This window comes from Pleurodeles waltl, chromosome 12 (genome assembly GCF_031143425.1).
Source record: "Pleurodeles waltl isolate 20211129_DDA chromosome 12, aPleWal1.hap1.20221129, whole genome shotgun sequence".
Taxonomy (NCBI): Eukaryota; Metazoa; Chordata; class Amphibia; order Caudata; family Salamandridae; genus Pleurodeles; species Pleurodeles waltl.
Window position 1 is genome coordinate 369,029,121 of NC_090451.1, and position 23,580 is coordinate 369,052,700.

At 44.7% G+C, this 23,580-nt stretch overlaps 1 protein-coding gene across 1 annotated transcript in view; it reads left to right on the forward strand.

The window, feature by feature from the left end:
• Positions 1–23,580, forward strand: part of SHCBP1 (SHC binding and spindle associated 1) — a 207,191-nt gene that overhangs the window by 85,700 nt on the left and 97,911 nt on the right. The window contains exons 6-7 of the mRNA XM_069216652.1: positions 6,622–6,855; positions 7,844–8,021. Of these exons, the coding sequence (XP_069072753.1) occupies positions 6,622–6,855; positions 7,844–8,021 (412 nt within the window). The remainder of the gene's footprint in view (positions 1–6,621; positions 6,856–7,843; positions 8,022–23,580) is intronic.

Genomic DNA, 23,580 nt, shown 5'->3' on the forward strand with positions numbered 1-23,580 from the left:
AACTGCTGGGCCTTGATGTCTCATATTTCCTGTTTTATTCATGATTTCTTTGTTTTTAGAACTGAGAATCTCCACTCCTGGTGTGATCATGTTTCTTCTCTAAATTTTCAACCTACACTGGGGTAAAAGACAAGCACACCTAACCATCTGCCAACAAATCTTCATATTGGACAACAAATGACTGCAGCATTGCACCCTCTTGTCCCATACTAAGTGCACTACCACTGATCTGACTTACATGAAGAAACACCCTGTACAGCTGGCTGTCCAATGCAAATTGGATTAGGCAATCCATGTCTTCGTTCCTTTCGAGTTCTGAGCTCAAAGACATGTACAACAAACTTTGGCAAAGCCGATAGTTCCGGCTGCACTGTGCTCTCGCATACAAACACGGGCATGCACAAATGCGCACAGGCTATTTGTGCTGTGTCTTTGTGCAACTTGTCTCTTTCTGTGTCTCCTGTTTTTATGCCTTATTTTTTTAATTCTACACACTTTTGGAGCTGCTGTTTTATTCCTTAATCTTTCAGGGTTGGCACAAAGCAAAACCACAAACTGGTGTAATAAAACAAAAAAAACAGAACACCTACACAGGCGCCCAAAGCTCCCATGGCACAAATAGTAAATGCACATTTGTGTTCAGGTGTCCTTGCATGCGTTAGACAATCAAAGCCGGACCTCTGGGCTTTGCCGATATTTACTTTACATTTGCAAAGTTTTTGTGTGCTTTATTTTAAAAGTAGTTTTGGTAGGATACTTTAAAAAAAAAATTGCCGCCCCCACCTATTCTTGTAAAGTCTTCTAATCCTTGGCTTGCTTTTTTATTAGGTGAACATTTTTCTCATCCATAATTCTAATAATTTCTAATGCAGCGTTCTGTAATGCAAAGTAGATGCAGATTATTCCTCTGTAATCAGCCTCTGCTTGAAAGCGCATTCTGTTGCTTTCAAGTTGAATCTGGCTTGACAGTGATGTGCCTGACGGAGCCGGACGCTGGCTCTCTGTGTGCTTATTTCCAATGATTATCCAGTTTGGGAGCGTCGCATGTGCTAATGACAAAAGGCATTTGTCACAAAGACCCGAATCTACAATGCCAGCAGATGGTGTAGCAGAATGGGGGGAAATGTTTGTCTTGGGGAAGACACGGTGCACGGAGCCGCTCGCGCCTTTATCAGCAGCAATCAGCGCGCATTCTTAAGATTCTGACTGGCGCGCGATTCTCCTGCGAGATCACGGAGACAGATGGCCGAGGCATCCTTTTCACTTATCAGCGAATTCAGAATCATTTTCTGTTGCGAAATCGCCCAGCTATTGCCATTTTACTTCTGTTCTCTAAACCCACACTGTCTTTTTGTGTTTCTCTGTTTTCATTTCGTTGGGCCTATCCTCCGAACCCTCGGCAACCGTTAATAGGCTTTATATAGAGAGCAGTTTCCAGCTTCGTCATCGCTTAAAAGTACTTATCGCTCCTGCTGAACAATTTGTCCAACTATAATGTGTACGTTTTAAAGCGTAGACTAGAGTAACATGAGAAGCACTGGTCACAACTGACCCTTCTGTAACCTTCGGAATCACTATGGGTCTCATTCACAAAGATTTTTCTGTGGGTGGGTGTGACCTACTCTTGACTTACCCCCGAATGTGCCCTTAGATTTCCAGTAGTGAGTTGCTTTTCTTCATAGAAGAAACCTTTGTAAACAGGCCCTACTATACTTCTCCTGTTCGTAAAACTGCATTTGAACTCCTAGTTTCATAGCATTGGATGCATGGTTCTTGGTCGGAGAAGTGCAGATCAGCACGTGATTTCAGTGACCATCCATACAGAGAGGTTTTCTGGCATTGGCGAAGTGGGCTCTGGCCCAGAGCCTCAGCCTTTTAGGAGGGCCCCTGATACAGCTAGGCTTGCCCTGATGACCTTGAATAATTCTGAAACAGATCGTTTAACATAACCTTTTACTTTATTTTGAATGTGAGTAATGTGTGAGAGTCTATTATAGATATTTTCCTGTGAAATGCTCTGTTTATGTGTCCCGCAATATCCATAAAAATAGTTTTTTAGGTCAAAACAGGAGCTCGCATATGAGAAATAGGATGGTGTGTCACATAGATTTGCATTAATATTACTGTAATGATGCTGTGTTGCAATATAAAAACACATCACTGTCCCTGAATATTAGATGTAAACACATTTCATTTTGGACCAGTGTACCTGCGCATTGTCAGTTATCTGGCCAAAGAGGGCATGAAAGAGCTTGAATTTGCTTCAAAAACTCAAAGCAGTTAGTAACAAAGGCCCCCAAAATACGTTTGGCACAGAGCCCATTCCCCCCCCCCCCCCCCCCCCCCCCCACACAAATTCTTAAGATGTCCCTGTATCCATAGATTTCACAGAAAACTGACCGCGATTGATAATTTAGAAGAAGCCAGGAGCAGTAAAGTGTGCTTGAAACAGCCCACATGCCCAAACTCTTAAGCAGCTTTTTTAGATCCAGTCAGTATTCCAGCCTTTTGGGACTTTTCTGCAACCGCATGTCAATTGTGTAGTCAAGATTTGTAGATGTAAAATTGTAGTCTAAAGAAACCGCATTGAAGATGTGAAATAGTATATCGTTGTTCCCACCACAGCTGTACTGCCCTCCTGCATGCATTTGCAGCCGTGAGCAGACAATGCGCACTGGAGATGGCCGTCCCTTTCCCCGAGGGCTGTATAATGGAAAAGAGTCGAACGACTTTGATTGGATGCTCTTCAGAGTTTAATATGCTGAGTTCAGAAGTGTTGTCAATAACTGTTGTAGCTAGTGGTTGGCATGGAGCAGTGCTGCAGCTTCCCGGGTTTGTGCGTGTTACATGTTGTTTTTCTTTCTCCTGGTGGCACTTTCATTTTTCGATTCACCCCCTCCATATGTTTTAGTTTAGAACTGCCGTCCGCTGCCTATGATCATGATCATCACACTACGACAAGTCTTTTTTTCGTCTAATGGATATGATGATACCAGAAACCACAAGGATATATTCCTTTTTGAGAAATACGTGGTTCGAGTTCTAGAAATTTCTTCTAAGGGGGGGGGAGGAGGGGCGGCAAGGGAGGGGCACACCTCTCTAGGGGCAAGGAGAATCCAGAAGGAGACTGGCTTGGGAGTTGTCAAGTGTAGCAGAGACTGTGCCTCAGTCGAGAGGGTTCCACACACGCTCTTGCATCTTCTATTGAGTTATGCAAGCAAAGTCAAGTTACATCCACGTTTCCATTACCAAGACTCTGAACTCATATGATCGTTAGTTGCTGCTGCTGCTGCTGCCACCTCTGCTTCTGCATTTCAGTGTAAGCAGTCAGGCATAGGAGGAACATCTTACTACACTTGCTGCTGCTTTGGTGTTCTTGCATAATTTTTAAAGTGTTTTTACATTGTTCTTGGTCACCTTCTATTTTACTTTTTAAATATACCAATTTGAGTTTGTCGTGTCATTCCAATAGCTTTATTTACAGGTTTAGTGAATCCCTTCTTAGTTTACTCCTTTTTTTTTTTTTTTTTTTTTTTTTTTTTTTTCAGCCTCTAGCTTCTCACCAGGGTTGTTTTGCACACCAGTTTTGTTAGAAATGGGGTCTTTGGTTGGCAATCAGGTTACCCCCTGTCCAAGCAAGGACCCTCACTGTAGTCAGGGTAAGGAGAATCACTCTCAGTTAATCCCCGATCACCCCCTTGGTAGCTTGGCACAAGCAGGCAGGCTTAATTTCAGAGTCTATGTATAAAGTATTTGTACCAACACTAACACAGTGAAAACACTACAAAATGACACAACACAGGTTTAGAAAAATAGGTAATATTTATCTAAACAAAAGAATACCAACACGACAAAAATCCAACATACATCAGTCAAGTTATGAATTAAAAAGCAAAAAGAATCTTAAGTCCTTTAGAAAACATTGGGAACACTGTTAGCGTGAAAAAGTACCTGGGTTGTGTCAAAATAACACCGCATGGGTGAGTGTGCGTTGGAAAAGTCCAGCGAAGCATCGATTTCTCACTCGCAAGCAAGACCGTGCGTCGTTCCTCCTCTGGTCTGGTCGGTGTGCGTCGTTTTCCCTCTCTGCAAGAGTGATGCGTCGATCTGGAGAGGCACCTCGGGTCTGGGAAGGCTTTGCATTGTTTTTCCACGCCCAGCGAGGTTTGCGTTGAAAATCCGGTTGCACGGTATCTGAAAACCACACTATGTGGGGTTGCAACGTTAACAGCCTCTGTCAGTGGGTGTTGCACGTAGTTTCTCCAGTCGCATTGCGTCGATCTTCCAGCTGCGATGCAGGTGGAGTGTGGATTTCAGACGCGAAGCCTGCGACGTGTTTCTCAGCCGCGTCTCGTGGGGTGCGTCAGAAATTTCCTTGCACAGTGTTTGTGCGTGGATTTTCGCTCTTGGTCTCCCAGCTTCACCTTTCAAGGGCCCAGGATCTGGATAGGGCACCACTTGGCAGAGCAGGAGTCTGAGTCCAGGTGCTGGCAGGGGAAGTCTTTAATGGCCCTGAGACTTCAACAACAGGGGGCAAGCTTAGTTTCAAGCTCTTGGAGATTACTTCACAAGCAGGAATGCACAACAAAGTCCAGTCTTTGTCCCCTTTCACAGGCAGACGCAGCAACTGCAAGATAGCACCACAAAGCACAGTCACAGGCAGGACAGCACTTCTCACCTCTTCAGCTCTTCTCCTTGGCAGAGGTTCCTCTTGATTTCCAGAAGTGATCTCATTTTCAGGGGTTTGGGTGCTCTTCTTATACCCATTCCTGCCTTTGAAGTAGGCAGAAACATGTTATTGTAGTTTTAAAAAGGTAACAGTACTTTACTGCAATGTTTAAAAACGTCTATACTTATTTAAACATTGCCATCTTTATAAAATATTTGTGAAAAATTCTGACTGGGGACCCAATGATTTTTATTTTTCAACTGGTGGGGCGCGGCATAAAGTTTGGAGACCACTGGTCAACCAAGAGGTGCAAACAGCCCAACTGTCAAACTAACCCAGACAGGGAATCAGCAAACAGGCAGTCAAAGAATGCTTTAAGCAAGAAAATGCCTACTTTCTAAAAGTGGCATTTTCAAACACACAATCTCAAAACCAACCAACTTTACTAAAAGATGTATTTTTAAATTGTGAGTTCAGAGACCCCAAACTCCACATGTCTATCTGTTCCCGAAGGGAATTTACACTTTAATCATACTTAAAGGCAGCACCCATGTTAACCTATGAGAGAGAAAGGCCTTGCAACAGTGAAAACCGAATTTGACAGTATTTCACTGTCAGGACATATAAAACACATTAGTATATGTCCTACCTTAAACATACACTGCACCCTGTCCATGGGGCTACCTAGGGCCTACCTTAGGGGTGTCTTTCATGTAAGAAAAGGGCTTGGGTACACTTGCCAAGTGGAACTGGCAGTTTGAAACTGCACACACAGATTCTGCAGTCTGAGCCATGTTTGCAGGGCTACTAATGTGGGTGGTACGACCTGTGCTGCAGGCCCACTCGTAGCATTTGATTCAGAGGCTCTGTGCACCTCTAGTGCACTGTACTAGGGATTTACCAGTAAATCAAATATGCCAATCATAGAAAGCCAATTACATACACATTTTATATAGGTGCACTTACACTTTAGCACTGGATAGCAGTGCCCAGAGTAACAAAAACAGCAAAAAGAGTCCAGCACAAAATAACAACCAGGGAAACAGAGGCAAAACGTTGGGGGAGACCACGCCAAGGATGCCAAGTCCAACACCTTTCATTTTGATTTTATTGTATGTTTACTATTTTTAAGTGTTTATACTGGTTGTTGTTAAATCACTTATTTTTCTCAATTCTACCCATTTCTTTATTGGAGTATTTCGATTTTGGTAAAAAGAGCTGTTTTTAATAAATTCTTACTCTATGCAGTATGTTTTGGTGATATCAGTCCCATATATACCTTTTGTGTGGTAAAGTCTTTAGTGTGTGACTGCGTTTTCATGAAACCTTTTAAGTCTATACCTCTGCAGTACTTATTGCCTCATTTCAGGAAATGTTTCCCTGCATTGATAAGCCTTTTAAACACTTGCCTTGAATCCAGATGCTCCAATAGCTGTCTATTTTTTTAAAATGACTATTACAATTTTATTGGTTTATCACCTAATCATATGTTTTACCCTCTACATTCATCGTGTGCCAGCTTTCCTTGAAGGGATGACGTTTAAGATCATGCACCAAACACAGTTTAAACCTTTCCACCCTCACTGAAGAAAGAGTTTTGGCCGGGGAAGGATTAAAATTACAAAATGTAGTAGGTCTAGAGTACAGTGTTATGTGATTAGTTATAGATGTATTGTCAAACCTATGAATCACACAAGGGTGCTCAACTGCCCTTATGAAATAACATGGTAACAGTTTAATGCAAAAAGCTATAAAGTTTAATGTTTTATGGATGTTTCCGTAACCTTTTGGACTGATAATTGGGTTTGTTGAGATTGCTGATAGCAATTAACCTAGTCCAACTGTAATTAGTTAATTATATTTCATTTTAGGAACCCGTTCAGGTAATGCTGTCCCATGATTTGTAATCCTTGTAGTCCAGAAGAGACTAACATGGTTTTAACTTCTCCTAGGCACTATGACATTCTTGAAGATCGTGTCCCATCTGGGCTCGTTTTGGAGTATCGCAACCTTCTCTCTCAGTGCGAGGAGTTGTACAAGAGGTTTACTGCGCTTCGGAACAGCATATCGAGCAGTGCTTCCGATTCAGAAATGGACAATGTCTCTATGGTGGAAGGAGTAAAAATGTATGAAGAGCTGGAGAATTTTAAACAGAAGTTGAAGCTTATTGAAAACCCATTGCTCAGGTGCTTTTTAAGTTTGTTTTTTCTGCCTCTAACTATTGAAGGATCCAGAAGGGGCAAATGAGTTAATGTAGGTTAATGTGCGTGGCTTTTTGCTAGCTAGTGAGCTCAAGAATCTTCTATACAATTTCCCTTTTGCGATCTGCTTTGCTTTGGCCCCTTGCTTATGAATGAATGCTTTCCTTGTCCATTCCAGCTCCCTGCTCCCATTCAAACACTTTCTTCCCAATTTTTGCATTTACCCTGCCTCTGGAGTATTTTTGGTTTGACGTGGCTTTTACGTGACCCCCTCCTCCCCGCCAACAAGCGTGTCTGTCCCCTCATTTCGCTCCCTGCATTTTCTTCTCGTCTGCTCCTTCTTTCTCTACTGAAAATGGGTGCTGTTCTCGTCCCTCTGTATCACTGTGTCTCTGCTTCTTGTTGGATATAACCACCTACTGTAGCCGATGGCTACAGCTGTTATTTTTTTTTCCAATGCTTGTACAGTTGGGGCCACAAATATTAGCAAAGCCAATCTTGTATGGTGGTCATTCTGATATTCTATTTGTGTGGCATTCTTTAGTGCAGGTATAACATTTGAAGGTGGCCATCACATTACCTCATTTTGGAACAATACAACTATAATGAAGAAAACAAACCACATAGGATTCTGAGAGGGCTGCCTGATGGCATTGGCTTTGTCACGATTTGGGCAACAATTGTATAAGCATGGGTAAAACCAACCAGCGTTATGCAGCAGAATTGACAAAGACAGACCGGTTTGCTGTGCTAGTGCTTGTTTATTATGAAATAGAATAACTGGCTTTTCAAAAGAGGGCACAGAGAGATAACTTTTACCACTGTCGCACTAAAATTTGAGACTAAAGATAATGCTAGCGATTGCTGTGGTGTTCTTGAATATAAAGGAGGAGCACTTGGTGGCAGGGCTAACACGAAATTGGATTAATATATATTATGCTTTAGACGACTCCCCTTTTTTGTGTTGTCACAGGTATGTGTTTGGTTATCAGAAACATTCTGCTCTGCAGGCTGCCAGAGCTAAAGGGCATCGCCCTGTTGATGGAAAGGTCATTCATGTCGTATCCATCTCCATGACTGTAAACCTCCTGCAATCCTTAACAAGGGATAGACTATATCCAGAGTCCTGCAACGATGACTTGGAATTACAGGTATCTGAAAAGGGGTTGGGACACTTCTCATCATTTTTTTCAATAATGCCTTATTATCCCAAAAACGGTTGTATCCTAATGTTTTTACGTTTTTCTTGACACACACAAACCTTTCTGATTTTTGGTTTCTTGCTAGATGCACATGGTCTATATCACAGAAATTGTGTCCATCTTCTAAGATGGACACACATCTGACAGAGACTTCTAGCTGCAGATTTCTTACCTTTGAATTCCCTGGCGTCAGCTTAAAATGTGGATTTTTTTGCTGGGAAGTACCCTGCGTGCGCTATCGGGTGGTGTCGTTCGCATCTGCATGCGTTGTTCAGCTCTGCATGGCATAGTTGGAGCAGTCTGTGATGCCACTTTCGCAGGGCACCACCCTGGCTCCCATACGTCAGTTCTTTTCCTTCCGCACCAGTTAAGCGCAGGTCCGGGATCGAGCTAACCTCTGCCTCTTTTGGTAGGCCTTTTTTCAACCTTTTTGTCGTGTCATTTGAGGTCTGTGCAGGATGACATTGAGGAAGACTGGGTTCAAGCCATGTGGTGTCTGCCATCACGCCATGTCGGTGATGGACCCCATTCAGGTATGTCTCTGGTGCCTCGACAGAGCCCACGATTCGCAGTCCTGTTCCGACGGCCAGGCCATGGCCCCAAAAGATTTGAGAGTGGGGTCTCAAACTCCTGGCGGCCCGGCAGTCGACTTCGGTTGGCACGACTCCTAGGAGGTCATGGTCCCGATCGAGGAGGTGGTCACGGGACCGCTCCAGGAGCCCTAAGTCCTCTTCTTCCGACTCGAGGTACTCCGGGCACTCTGAAGAGGCACAGGAAGAAGAAGTCCAAGCGGACTTCGACTTTGTCATGCCTGTTGTCCGCCGAGGCATCTCGGGAATGTCAATGTTCCAGACACGGTTCTGCGGAACCAATGCCAGGGCTGACTTTGAGCCTGCCCCTCCCCTCCTCTTTCCAGGAGCTAGAGCAACCCCTGCTCAGCGCAAAAAGTGTTACAACGCCATGCGCCTCGTAATTGACTGGGCTGCCCCCGCTGGTGCACCTTTGGGCCCGTGGGGTCAGCAGGGGGCCCCCATCGGGTTCGATGCCGGCAGCTTCGGCCTCCACACCATTGGGGACTCCAGGATCTGATACTGGATCGGGGGCGACGCATCGTTCCCAGTCTGCCTCCTCAGGCATCGTTTCCGATGTTGACACTGCACCATAGCCCACTGGTGGAACTATGGTTATCCCAGATGGGCCGGAACAACGTCTTACGATGCAGATTCTGACTTCACCGGCGCCGACAGGGGCCAGATCAGTACCTGCGGCTTTTTTGGAACAGCCAGGTACAGGGAAGGAATGGGAGGGGTCCTATGGCCCTTTAGAGTATGGATTGGAGCATATGGACTGGTATGAGGAACTAGGGGTAGCCAGTGAACTGGATACTTCTCCAGATACTGGCATGCTCTCACCTCCTACTGTGGTTACAGAGGAGAGAGCTTCATATGCTTTGGTGATTCGTAGGGCAGCTGTGGTCTTGGACCTAGATTTGCCTACGGTGCAAATCCAGTCTAACCTCCTGACTGAGGTGCTTCAGCCGGGGGTTTCCACATTGGAGCTGATGTTACCTTTCAGTGAAGCACTCACTGATGTCCTGCTGGGGATGTGGTCCAAACCCAGCACAGGGGCTCCTGTTAATAGGCTTATCTGCCGCCGCCATAGACCAGCTCTAAACGATCCTAGCTTCCTCACCCAACACCCCACCCTGGAGAGGTTGGTAGTCCAGGCCTCCACTTCCCATGGTGCCTTCCCTTCCGCTCCCCCAGACAGGGAATCCAAGAGGCTGGACCAGCTTTGAAAGAAAATGTTTTTTCTTCCAGGCTGGCATGGAGGTCCATAAACACCTCATGCCTATTGGGCCGTTTTTACCATACTTTGTGGGATACTGCGGCAGAGGTGCTGCCTCAGGTCCTGGAGGTCATGCGGGACACTCTCACTCAAGTTGTAAAAGATGGGAGCGATGCAGCCAAGTTTATGATACGGTGTGGTTTAGACATGACAGACTAGCTGGGTAGGGCGATTTAATCAACAGTGGCCCTTCGACGCCTCGCCACGCCTGGCTCCATACGTCTGGCTTTTCGGGGGATGTTCAGGCAAACCTTATGGACATGCCCTTCGATGGCGCACATCTATTTGGAGAAAAGTCAGACTCTGTGCTTGAGTGGTTCAAGAATACTAGAGCTACGGCCAGATCCTTGGTCCTCTCGGCACCTGTTCGCCAACAGTCTGCCTTTCGCCCCTTTCAAGGATTCAGAAGGGGTGTGGTACCACACCACCCACAAGTCAGCCACCGTTCTCTATCATCTCCGCATCCAGTGCGAGGATGCAGTCGTGGTACCTTCAGACCCAGAGGTCGGCCACCACCTAGCCCCCCTCTTCCACAGCGCGCAAGTCCTCCTAGTATGATTCTGCAAGACCATGCTTGTCCAGTTGAAGGGGGATTCAATTTAATCTCCCTCACTGGCAGTCCATAACATAGGACAAATGGGTCTTGCGGATCATACAGAAGGGCTATTCCCTCCCCTTTTAGTATTTCCTTCTCTCTGTGCCTCCATTAAAAGAATGGCTGACGTAGCGTCATTTGATCTTCCTTCGCAAGGAAGTTACAGCTCTCTTGGCAAAGGGAGCCATAGAAAGTGTCCCAATGTCAGAACTAGGCAGTGGTTATTATTTGCGCTACTTTTGATTCCAAAAAAAGAACAAGGGTCTTTGCCCTATCTTGGATTTAAGGGACATCAATCTCTTCCTCAAAAAAGAAATTCAAGATGCTCACTCTTGCTCAGGTCATGTCTGCCCTGGACCAAGAAGACTGGATTGTAGCGTTGGATTTGCAGGATGCGTATTTTCACATCCCCATCCTGCCTGCCACAGGTGCTACTTGCGGTTCAAGGTAGGCCACAAGCACTTTGTTTACTGTGCTTCCTTTCGGTCTCACCTGTGCCCCTCGGGTGTTCACCAAATTGTTGGCGGTGGTAGCAGCTCACCTGGACAGGTTAGGGGTTTGTCTTCCCCTACCTCAACGACTGGTTGTTGCAGGCTTTTACACCCCAGGCTCTCGTCAATCACCTTCAGATGATGGCGAACCTCCTGCATTCTCTGGGGTTCACTACAAACGTGCTGAAGTCACACCTGACTCCCTCTCTATCCTGGATTTCAGTGAGACAGACTCTGAGGCTGTTGGGGCTCATGGCCTTCTGCATCCTGTTAGTCAAACATGCCAGATGGCATATGAGGGCTATGCAGTGGGACCTGAAGTTCCAGTGAGCGCAGCATCAGGGACTCTTACTGACACAGTTCAGATCTCAGAGGGAACTGCAAAAGACCTGCAGTGGTGGTTAGTGAACTGCGATTGAGTCAGAGACAGACTCCTCACCTTTTTCCAACCAGATATTACAGTAGTGACGGATGCGTCACTTCTGGAATGGGGCGGCCATCTGGGCTTCTGGTCTCCAGCGGCATCAGGACTCAATATCAACTTATTGGAGCTCCGGGCGATCTGACTGGCATTGAAAGCATTTCTTTCTATTGTGAAAGGGAAGATAGTGCAGGTGTTCACGGACAACACCACCGCAATGTGGTACTGCAACAAGCAGGGCGGTATGGGGTCGTGGACCCTTTGTCAAGAGGCCTTCTGTCTCTGGGCATGGGTGGAACAGCAGGGCATAACCCTGGTGATTCAACACCTGGCAGGTTCTTTGAATGCAAGGGCGGACAAACTCAGCTGTTGGTACCTAGCGGGTCATGAATGGTATCTCCACCCGGAGATGGCACAATGACTCTTTCAGCAGTGGGTAGAACCTTGGTTAGAGCTGTTCGCCTCCGCAGAGAACATACAATGTCAGCAGTATTGCACGTTGGAGTTTCCAAGGGCGGCAGTTGCTCTGCAACGCTTTTCATCGCGAGTAGAGTTCAGGCCTCATGTATGCCTTTCCGCCCATACCACTTCTGCCCAGAGTTCTCAAGATCAAGAACGACCGGGTCCAAGTAATCCTAGTGGCTTCAGATTGGGCAAGGAGAGTTTTGTATCCAGAGCGTCTGAAAATGAGCATCAATCTTCCAATCAGGTTGCCCCTTTGGGAGGATCTTCTGTTGCAGCAGGAGGGGAAGATTCGCCACCCGAACCTGTCAACTGCGTCTACATGCGTGGAGATTGAGCGGCGACAGTTGATGGTTTTTGCTCTTCCTCCCGAAGTCTGCAGAGTTATTTTGGCAGCCAGGCATCCCTCCACTAAAACACTGTACGCCTGCTGTTGGAAACGCTTTGTATATTATTGTACAGAAAGGTCTATTGATCCTCTTTCTGCTTCTTTCTGATATCCTTCTCTATATTCTATCCCTTGCCGAACAAGGTTCTGCCTTGGGTTTTCTCAAGGGCTATCTTTCTGCATTATCGACATTTCTTTGGCTACCAGATCAGTCTTCACTTTTCAAATCTCCCATTGTACATAGGTTCCTCAAAGGGCTTGTACATAGGTTTCCTCCTACGCCCTTTGTTATGCCCCAATGCAATTTTAAATCTGGTCCTCACATTTTTAATGTGTGCTCCTTTTGAGCCCTTACACAACTGTCCCCTCTGGCTGCTCACCATCAAAACAGCCTTCTTAGTGGCGATAACATCTGCCAGGAGGGTGAGTGAGATGCAAGGTCTTTCATCCAAGCCACTATATCTCACCATGTTCCCAGACAAGATGCATCTTAGAACACATGCCTCTTTCTTCTCTATGGTGGTGACCCAATTCCATCTGGGCCAGAATATAATCCTGCCCACTTTAGTTGTTCCACCGCATCCCTCTAAGGAAAAGGAGTGACTCCACCAGCTGGACCCATAAAGGGCATTGTCATTCTTCCTTGAGCGCACAAAAGAATTCCGGGTGGATGACCAGCTCTTTGTGGAGTACGTGGGAGTAAGGGAGGGTCGGGCATTGAACCATTTCACGCTGGGTCGTTCTCTTCATCAAGATCTGCTATGCATTGGCCAAGAAGCAGCCTCTTGAGGGCTCATTTTACCAGGGGCAAAGCTGCTACCACTGCACTATCTCGGGGCGTTCCAGTCCTGGATATTTGTCAGACAGCAACGTGGGCATCCTTGCACATGTTTGCAAAACATTACTGCCTGGACAATCTGGTTCAGAGAGACAGTCACTTTTCCCAATCTGTCCTACAGGACTTTTTAGTGTAATTAGAGTTATCTGCAGCCCACCACCAGGACGTTATGGTTTGGGTATCTATTCAAAGGTAAGGAATCGGCAGCTAGAAGTCTCTATCAGATGAACAAGTTACTTACCTTCGGTAACGCATTATCTGGTAAAGACTCTATCTAGCTGCATATTCCTTAAACCCACCCATGCCTCCCGCTCTGCGGGTACGTCTAGTAGGGTTAGCATGTATCCTTTTTTAGGGCCCTAGTTTTGCACAGACAAACTGTTGGTTCTGTTCATGGCTGTGCTTCTGGTGTGGAAGTTTGTGAGTAAAAGAACTGACGTACGCGCCCCGGGGTGGTGCCTTTATAGACGACCATAATGTGTTGGACAGCTCCAGCGACGCTGACAACGCCACCCAGATCCGAACGACACCACCTGATGGCACGAGCAGGGTACTGCTCAGCAAAAAATTCCGTATTCGAAGCTGACGCCAGGAAATTCAAAGGTAAGGAACCTGCAGCTAGATAGTCTCTAACAGATAATGCGTTACCTAAGGTAAGTAACTTGTTCTTCTGAAGCCATTCGTTTTTCAGTGCATGCTGACAATATTCAACCAAGTACCCTTTTAAAATCTTCAATCTGTATTTCATTTTTTAATTTCTTTAAACTTTTTCCTGTCCTGACACCTGAGATGTGTTGATATGAATGTCTGACACTCCCATCCTGTGTGGTGCCTAAAGGCTTTATTGAAGCATCTCTAGACACCCTTAGCCTGTGAATTTTTTTTTAAGTTTCCTTTTTCCTTCTAAAGGCTGTACAATTGAATCATGGTGTACAGGACCACAATTGGGTTTTACTTCTTTAAGGCCCATCTCTAGATTGATTACTAGACTGGTTTTGCCAAGCTCCCATGACTAACACTAAGTGCTTGTTGTGAAGTATATATAATTTTGATGCACACAGTTCAGATTATCAGAGTCACGTCTTGTTCAAATACTTGAAAATGTTGTGAAGCTATTTAATGTTGCTCTCACGTTTTGTAAGTATTTCAGACAGCCCATTTCAACCCTGCCCTTGAGAAAAACTATTCAGTTACACGAAAGGTGATGGGAGGAATGCTTACAACGGTGTAACCACTGGCAATTGATTAAGGAAGCATTCCAACCCTTTGTTATTTTGCCCACTTTGCCACCTTAGTTTGGACCCAGTCATACACAACTCAGTCCTGACCCTGCTCCAGTGGGAACTGTTAAGTAGTACAACCAGGCCAGGTCCTTCTTGAACTGGAACACAAGCAACCCAGGGACCAGTTTCACACTGATTGTGGCTAGTCAGGTGTAGGTTAGTTTGATTGGCAGTGAGCAGAGGATCCATGTCTGAGCATATCGTTGGCACTCAAAGCTGTATATCAAACACTCAAAATGTGACGGTAGGAATGCTTGCAATAAGTCTAACTTCTGGCATTTGCTCAGGGTGGCATTACAATGTGTCGTTCTTATGCTCACCATGCCACATCCGCTTTGACCTAGTCACATGGAAATCAGTCTTGACCCTGCTCCACTATGAACAGTCCAGCCCATACTTGCAGGCCTGACTTTCACGTGACATTTACATTGGAACATTAGTTGGTTTATTGCTCAGTCCTAAGTTAAGATGAACTGTGAAAGCCATTATCCCTACCACACAGATAGATATTTACAATTACATTTCCTGTAGAAGTGTGATAGTATAAAAGTGTAAGCATTTTTGTGTCTCTTCTGACCGGTTCCTTAATGTATCATTGTTAGAAATGGGGTCTTTGGTTGACAGTCAGGTTACCCCCTGTTCAAGCAAGGACCCTCACTCTAGTCAGGGTAAAAGAGAATCACCCTCGGCTAACCCCTGCTTACCCCCTTGGTAGCTTGGCAGAGCAGTAGGCTTAACTTCAGAGCGCTAGGTGTAAAGTATTTGTACCAACACACACAGTAACTTAATGAAAACACTACAAAATGACACAACACCGGTTTAGAAAAATAGGAAATATTAATCTAAACAAAACAAGACCAAAACGACAAAAATCCGACATACACAAGTCCAGTTATGCATTTTTAGAGATTGAACTCAAAAATAGCGATTAGAAACAAAATGCTTCGATGAGATGTTAACACAGCGTCGTGACTGAGTCGTTCCCAACAAGCCGACACCAGCGGCGCCGGACACGGAGTCGTGTAGACCCCCAAGTACAGTACCTTTGGTGAAGAGTGAAAACAAGCCGATGCGCGAAGTCGGGGATCGCGGCGTCTGTGCGAAACGTTGAATCCACGCGCTTCGAGCGGTGTCTGTCACGACGGGGTGCGGCGACTTTCCATGGAGCCGTGGACTTCAGCGGGGCTGCAGCGGCATCGGGCCTGCGAAGAGCGTCTCGTTCCAGCGAAGGTCACGGCGTCAGGTGCAGGCGGCGTTGCCGGATTCAGCATCAGCGTCGGTCCGGAGTCGTCCAAAGTTGATTTTCTTGGATTTCCACCAGCTTTCCTTTCAAGGGCCCAGGGACTGGATAGGGCACCACTTGTCGGAGCAGGAGTCTCTCCAGAGACTCCAGGTGCTGGCAGAGAGAAGTCTTTGCTGTCCCTGAGACTTCAAACAACAGGAGGCAAGCTCTAACTCAAGCCCTTGGAGATTTCTTCACAAGATGGAAGGCACACAAAGTCCACTCTTTGCCCTCTTACTCTGGCAGAAGCAGCACTGCAGGAAAGCTCCACAAAGCACAGTCACAGGCAGGGCAGCACTTCTTCCTCAGCTATCAGCTCTTCTCCAGGCAGAGGTTCCTCTTGGTTCCAGAAGTGTTTCTAAAGTCTGTAGATTTGGGTGCCCTTCTTATACCCATTTTAGTCTTTGAAGTCACCTTTCTTCAAAGGGGACTCACACCTACTTGTAAAATCCTTCCTTGCCCAGGCAAGGCATCAGACACACAGCAGGGGGTTGGAGTCGGCATTGTCAGAGGCAGGCACAGTCCTTTCAGATGAGTGACCACTCCACCCCTCCCTCCTAGCAGAGATGGCTAATCAGGAAATGCAGGTTACACCCCAGCCCCCTTTGTGTCACTGTCTAGTGCGAGGTGAAAAACAACCCAACTGTCAAACTGACCCAGACAGGGAATCCACAAACAAGGCAGAGTCACAGAATGGTTTAAGCAAGAAAATGCTCACTTTCTATAAGTGGCATTTTCAAACGCACAATCTTAAAATCAACTTTACTAAAAGATGTATTTTTAAATTGTGAGTTCAGGGACCCCAAACTCCACATGTCCATCTACTCTCTAGGGGAATCTACACTTTAATCATATTTAAAGGTAGCCCCCATGTTATCCTATGAGAGAGACAGGCCTTGCAACAGTGAAAAACGAAATTGGCAGTATTTCACTGTCAGGACATATAAACCACATTACTAAATGTCCCACCTTATCCATACACTGCACCCTGCCCTTGGGGCTACCTAGGGCCTACCTTAGGGGTGCCTTACATGTAAGAAAAGGGAAGGTTTACGCCTGGCAAGTGGGTACACTTGCCAAGTCGAATTTACAGTGTAAAAATACACTTACAGACACTGCAGTGGCAGGTCTGAGACATGATTACAGGGTTACTTGTGTGGGTGGCACAACCAGGGCTGTAGGCCCACTAGTAACATTTGATTTACAGGCCCTGGGCACCTCTAGTGCACTTTACTAGGGACTTAACAGTAAAACAAATATGCCAATCGTGGAGAACCAATTACGTACACATTTTACACGGAGAGCATAGGCACTTTAGCACTGGTTAGCAGTGGTAAAGTGCTCAGAGTTGAAAAGCCAACAGCAACAGGTCAGAAAAAAATAGGAAGCAGAAGGCAAAAAGACTGGAGATGACCCTGCATAAGCAAAAGTCCAACAATCATTAATGTGAATGAGGAATGAATCCTAATCAGGTGTAAGTTCTGGGTGCAAGCTTAAAAAGAAAACGCATTTAATTGTAGAGGGCATCCTTTTGGCACTCTTCACTCAAAGCAGAACGTACGCTACAGCTTTGTTTATGAAAAAGGTCTTCAGTGTGCTCATATTGAGTGGCAATCTGTGCCTTTCCAAAAACAAAAAGGTCTGCTTAGCTGTCTCTGGATCCATTCATACTATTAGTGATCGTTGATTGAGTGGATTTCACGTTTCTACATTTCATAAGGTTACCAGCCCTTATCGCATATGTTCCCAAGATTGAGTCTTCTAGCGTAAGACTGATACATTCAGCACATACAGTTAGCTGCTGTTCTTTAGTGCCTATGCCAGAATTCAAGCAGCTTATGAAGTGATTATTTGAGAATGGAAAACTTTGGACGGCTGTGTTATTCTAATCGATTTAAATCACAGTTGACTATGTAATCCTCTTTGACCATTTTGTGCCAAGCACCAAGGATGTGGCAGTACGTCTTCTAAGACCTGTGCACTTGGTCCCTGTGTGTTATAAAAATTCAGACTGCACCTGCTTTCCACCCCTTACAAAGACCATATAGTTCATATTTGTAATTGTCTGGCTCGCAAGGAATTTGCGATATAATAAGATTTAGATCTTGACATTGATTTCCAGATTATTTTTACCCACTCCACTAATTTCACTGTCCTGCCACTCTCATGTCTTGTTTTGGACTCTAGAACATCCCTCCTTGACAGGGTGCGAGTTCATTTTTGAAAATGAGTATTAGCTCCATTAACCCCTTTGCTGCCAGGTCTTTTCCTCTCCTGTGCCGAGCCTTTTTTTTGGCTATTTGGGGCAGTTCACGCTTAGGCCCTCATAACTTTTTGTTCACATAAGTTACCCACGCCAAATTTGTGTCCTTTTTTTCCAACACCCTAGGGATTCTATAGGTACCCAGACTTTGTGGGTTCCCCTGAAAGAGACCAAGACATTAGCCAAAATACAGCGAAAATGTCGTTTTTTTTTTTTTTTTTTTTTTTTAAATGGGGAAAAAAGGCTGCAGAAGAAGGCTCGTTTTTTTTTTTCCCCCTGAAAATGGCTTCAACAAAGGGTTGGCGGTGGTAAAATCACCATCTTTCCAGCTTTCAGGAAGAGGCAGAGTTGAATTAGAAATCCCCATTTTTCAACACAATTTTGACATTTTACTGGGACATATACCCCATTTCTACAATTTTTTCTGCTTTCAGCCTCCTTCCGGTTAGTGACAGAAATAGGTGAGAAACCAATGCTGGATCCCAGAAAGCTAAACATTTCTGAAAAGTAGACAAAATTCTGAATTCAGCAAGGGGTTATTTGTGTAGACTCTACAAGTATTTCCTACAGAAAATAACATCTGAAATAAAAGAAAATTGAAATAGAGGTGAAAAAAAGGCATTTTTCTCCACGTTTTACTCTGTAACTTTTTCCTGCGATGTCAGATTATTTTAAAGCAATATACCGTGCGTCAGCTGGACTCTTCTGGTTGCGGGGATATATAGGGCTTGTAGGTTCATCAAGAACCCTAGGTACCCAGAGCCAATAAATGAGCTGCACCTTGCAATGGGTTTTCATTCTATACCGGACATACAGCAATTAATTTGCTGAAATATAAAAAGTGGAAAAATAGGTATCAAGAAAACCTTTTGTATTTCCGAAATGGCCACAAGATAAGGTGTTGAGAAGCAGTGGTTATGTGCACATCTCTGATTTCCGGGGTGCCCATACTAGCATGTGAAATTACAGGGCATTTCTCAAATAGACCTCTTTTTCACACACTGTCTTACATTTGGAAGGAAAAAATGTAGAGCAAGACAAGGGGCAATAACACTTGTTTTGCTATTCTGTGTTCCCCCAAGTCTACCGATAAAAATTGTACCTCACTTGCGTGGATAGGCCTAGCGCCCGCGACAGGAAATGCCCCAAAACACAACGTGGACACATAATTTTTTTCACAAAGAAAACAGAGCTGTGTTTTGCAAAGTGCCTAGCTGTGGATTTTGGTCTCAAGCTCAGCTGGCACCTAGGGAAACCTAGCAAACCTGCGCAGTTTTGAAAACTAGACACCTAGGGGAATCCAAGATGGGGTGACTTGTGGGGCTCTGACCAGGTTCTGTTACCCAGAATCCTTTGCAAACCTCAAAATTTGGCCCAAAAAAAATTCTTCCTCTCATTTCGGTGACAGAAAGTTCTGGAATCCGAGAGGAGCCACACATTTTCTTCCACCCAGCGTTCGCCCCAAGTCTCCCGATAAAAATTGTACCTCACTTGTGGGGGTAGGCCTACTGCCCGCGGAAGGAAATGCCCCAAAGCACTATCTGGACACATCAAGATTATCAAATACAACACTACCTGTTTTTGCTGGGGGGGCACCTGCGTTTTTGGGCCTGGGCTCAGCAGCCATCTAGGAAAACCTTCCAAACCCTGATATTTCTGAAAACTAGACACCCGAGGGAGTCCAGGGAGGTGTGACTTGCGTGGATCCCCCAATGTTTTCTTACCCAGAATCCTCAGCAAACCTCAAATTTAGCTACAAAATCACATTTTTCTCACATTTTTATGTGGGATCACCGCACTGGGACAAATTTCACACCACACAACGTTCCCCTCAGTCTCCCGTTAAAATGATACCTCATTTGTGTAGGTGAGCCAAGTGCTTGTGAAAGGGAAGAGCCAAAAACATGTCGACATTGAGGGGGAATCAAAGGGGTTCCAAAAGGGCAGTTTGCAAAAAAAACATTTTTAGGCTGACCAGTGCAGCAGAATTTTTATTGGTATAGATGAGACAATGCTGGGTGGTAGCAATTTTGTGGATTCCTGCAGATTCCGAAAGGTTCCATCACAAAAAAGTGGAAAAAATGTGTGATTTCCAGCAAAGTTGGAGGTTTGCAGGGCATTGTGGGTACGAAAATGGTGCGGGTGCATGTGAAATACACCACCCTGGAATCATCCAGATGTTTAGTTCTCAGATGTGTCTAAGTCTTGTGGATTTTTCTACATGGCAGCGTCCCAAAGTCCATAAAGTGCAGCCCTCACCATTCCAAGTGGGACGATTTTGAGAGTTAGCCAAGCTCTCATGGCCCAAATGTAAAACCAAAACCCAAAATAATCAAATGTCTTCTTGCTTGCTGTGGGATAGTTTTAGAGTGTGGGAGAGAGCTGAAAGACTGTTACCCACTTCAGTTGGGTTGGGGGCATAACCAGGCCCATACTGGTTGGTAGCCACCACCCCAAAATAAATATAAATGTGTGTGTGTGTGTGTGTGTGCGCGTGTGTGTGTGTGTGTGTGTGTGTGTGTGTATATATATATATATATATATATATATATACGCTAGTGTTCGGCGGCTTTCAGCTACCAGCACTTAGGCTCCTGTGAAAAGTGGAATAATTAGCTAATTGATCCGGTGAGCTGCCTGCGACCGTAAGGAGCTTCTGTAGCCCACTTAAGGGAGAACAATCCGATGAGCAGGACACCGGCACAGGGAATTTTGAATGGATGGTGCTAATACAATAGCCATATAAAATTTTCCTATGCAAGAATTATTGCGCCTTGTTCTTGTTGAACTAATTTCCGAATTATTGAATTGTATGAGATCGAACTAATTTCCGAACTATAGAAGTGTACGAGAGTGGATATTGTTAAGCTGTGAACTTATTCCCGAGAACAGTACGATACAAGAACAGAGTGGATGAAGCATCTGATCTATGTTGCTTACTCCACATCCATAATAATAGTAGAGTTATTGGTGTCTGCTTGATCTGACATTATCATTTAAATCTATTCCAGTGATTATGGCTTATGGGTGGGAAGCACAACGGAAAGAGAAATCAAACAAGTTATTTTTTGCCCAGATGGATAAGGGACTGAATACTCAGCCCGGTCGTGGCAGTATGAAGGAGGAAGTAAAATTACAGACCCTATACGATAAAATGGAAAAGCTGCACAGAAAGGAATTGTCCAAATGGTGGGAGGTTGAATCACTACAAAGATATATTGATGTGGAGCGTGTCCCTAGAAGACTGAGGATTTACACTATACCAACCTACGAGGATCCCGATCCGGAAATGCTCGAGGAGTGGGCTGAGAATTCGAAACAGAGCTCACTGAACATGATGCGTATATTGAGCAAATATGTGATAAAGGATAGGAGTAAAATCTTGGAAGAGATGGAAAAAGTAAGATTGGAGCTACTGTCATTAGTCACACAAGAAGTATTTGATGAATATATGAAAAATTTAGAGAGAAAACTCTGCAAATTAGAGGAAGAGATCACCGGTAAGAAACAGAGAAAATTCATATGGGACTATAAGGATTACCAAGCTGGTCGTATTCTAACCTTCCACCGAAAATATGATCATATGTACAGTGGGGAAACCACTGAAATGTATATAAGGGACTCTGAACGGGTGAATCAACCAGTTGAGGAACAGGTAGAAAGTGACATTTCGGATGGAAACCTTTCGGACGTATCAGACGCAGCCCTATCGGGGGCTGCGATACCAGATAAAGAAGTGGATAGAATTAATTTTTTTAAACAATTCAGACTGTTGAACCAGGGAAGGATGGGACAACACAAAGAAGCTCACCTTCAGAGGGGCAGAGGACGAGGAGCCAGAGGAAGAGGAAGAGGAACAGACAGGCCAAGAAGAGGGGATGTAGGAGACGATGCAAGGCCCTTGGGAGTGGTAACTCGGGCACGCAAGTAAAAACTATGACTGTTGTAAATCTCTCAAGTAGAGTGCTGTCGGCTGTAGAAGAGGACCTCTTGTCTCTTGGCCTGTCATTCTGCCCAACTGGCTGCTTTAATTATACTCAAACTAGGATTGACACATTTAAATTCATTAGAAAATTGAAATTAAAGAAGTGGTATCGTACTAAGGTTAAATGTGATGTGAGGCTAGATGTGAAGGACGATGGGAAAAGTGTGAGTAATTTGTGTATTTCTGATATTGATCTGCTACATACAGCAACCGACCTATGTGAGGGGGTGGTTGCCCATGAGGATCCCATCTTAAACTTGATGGGATCAGGCATTGCCCTTGATAATACCTGCCCGAGTAATTTTAAGCCGAAATCCACCTTTTTACCTGCCATTCATTGTGATGCACTTGATGTTTTTGAACGAACAATGACTAAACAATTGAAGAAATTGAGGTATGGTGCAATGAATGTAAAGAAGAGTAACTTATCAGGTGAACAGTGGCAAGCTCTCTGGGAATAGAGGGAAGATCATGCTATTGTCATTAGACAATCTGACAAGGGGGGCAATGTAGTTATTCAAGATACCATTAAATATGTGGCAGAGGGAATGAGACAGCTCAGTGACACTCAGTGCTATGAAGAAGTAAGTTGGGGAGATGTTAAATCAATGAATGAAAAATACTATGCCATGCTTATTGATTGGAGAGATCAAGGAATGATAGAATGGGATGAATTCCTGTTAAGTGTGATCATCCAAAGATTCCAATACTCTATCTCCTCCCCAAGATTCACAAGGAGTTAGTCAATCCACCAGGGAGACCTATAGTTTCGGCTATGGAGTCTCTCTTGTAGAATACATCAAAATATATTGATTATTTTTTACGCCCTTTTGTGGAGTCAATACCCTCGTATGTGAGGGATACTACACACTTCCTAAAGATCATTGATGACATCCACTGGGAAGATGATTTCCTATTGTTAACATTGGATGTGACCAGCCTGTATACCAGCATAGATCATGTCTTGGGGGTGAGAGCTATTAGACACTTTCTTTGAGCTAGGTCATTTTCTTTCTTTTTCCATTCAGAGATGTTGTGCACTATGATAGAGTTCTGTCTTAAAAACAAACTGTTTATTTTTTACAACCATCTGTACAAGCAGTTACAAGGGACAGCTATGAGCACCTGTTTTGCCCCCAGCTATGCTAATTTGTTTATGGGCTGGTGGGAGGAGCAGGTGTCAGGAGAGCTAACCCAATTTGAGTCTAATGTGGTCTTATGGTGTTGTTTTATTGATGATGTCTTTGTAATTTGGAGAGGTGATGAGAAAGTAGCTACACAATTTGTGTGGGATTTGAACATTAATGAATACAATCTGAGATTTACTGAGCATCTGGACCCGAGGTGTATTGAATTCCTTGATGTAGAAATCGCTGTGAGAGACCATAAACTGGTATCCAAATTGTATAGGAAAGCAACAGCTGGTAATAACCTACTATGTGCTCATAGTGCCCATCCGGGGAATCTGATACGCAGCATTCCGTTTGGGGAGTTACTGAGAGCTCGGAGAAACTGTAGTGAGACAGCTGATTTTCAACAGGAATGTGAAGTCATGTGTGAGAGGTTTAGGAATAGAGGAAATGGGGCTAAGGTTATTGACCAAGCCAGACGGAAAGTTGAATCTTTGAATAGAGCTGATGTCCTGTATGGGG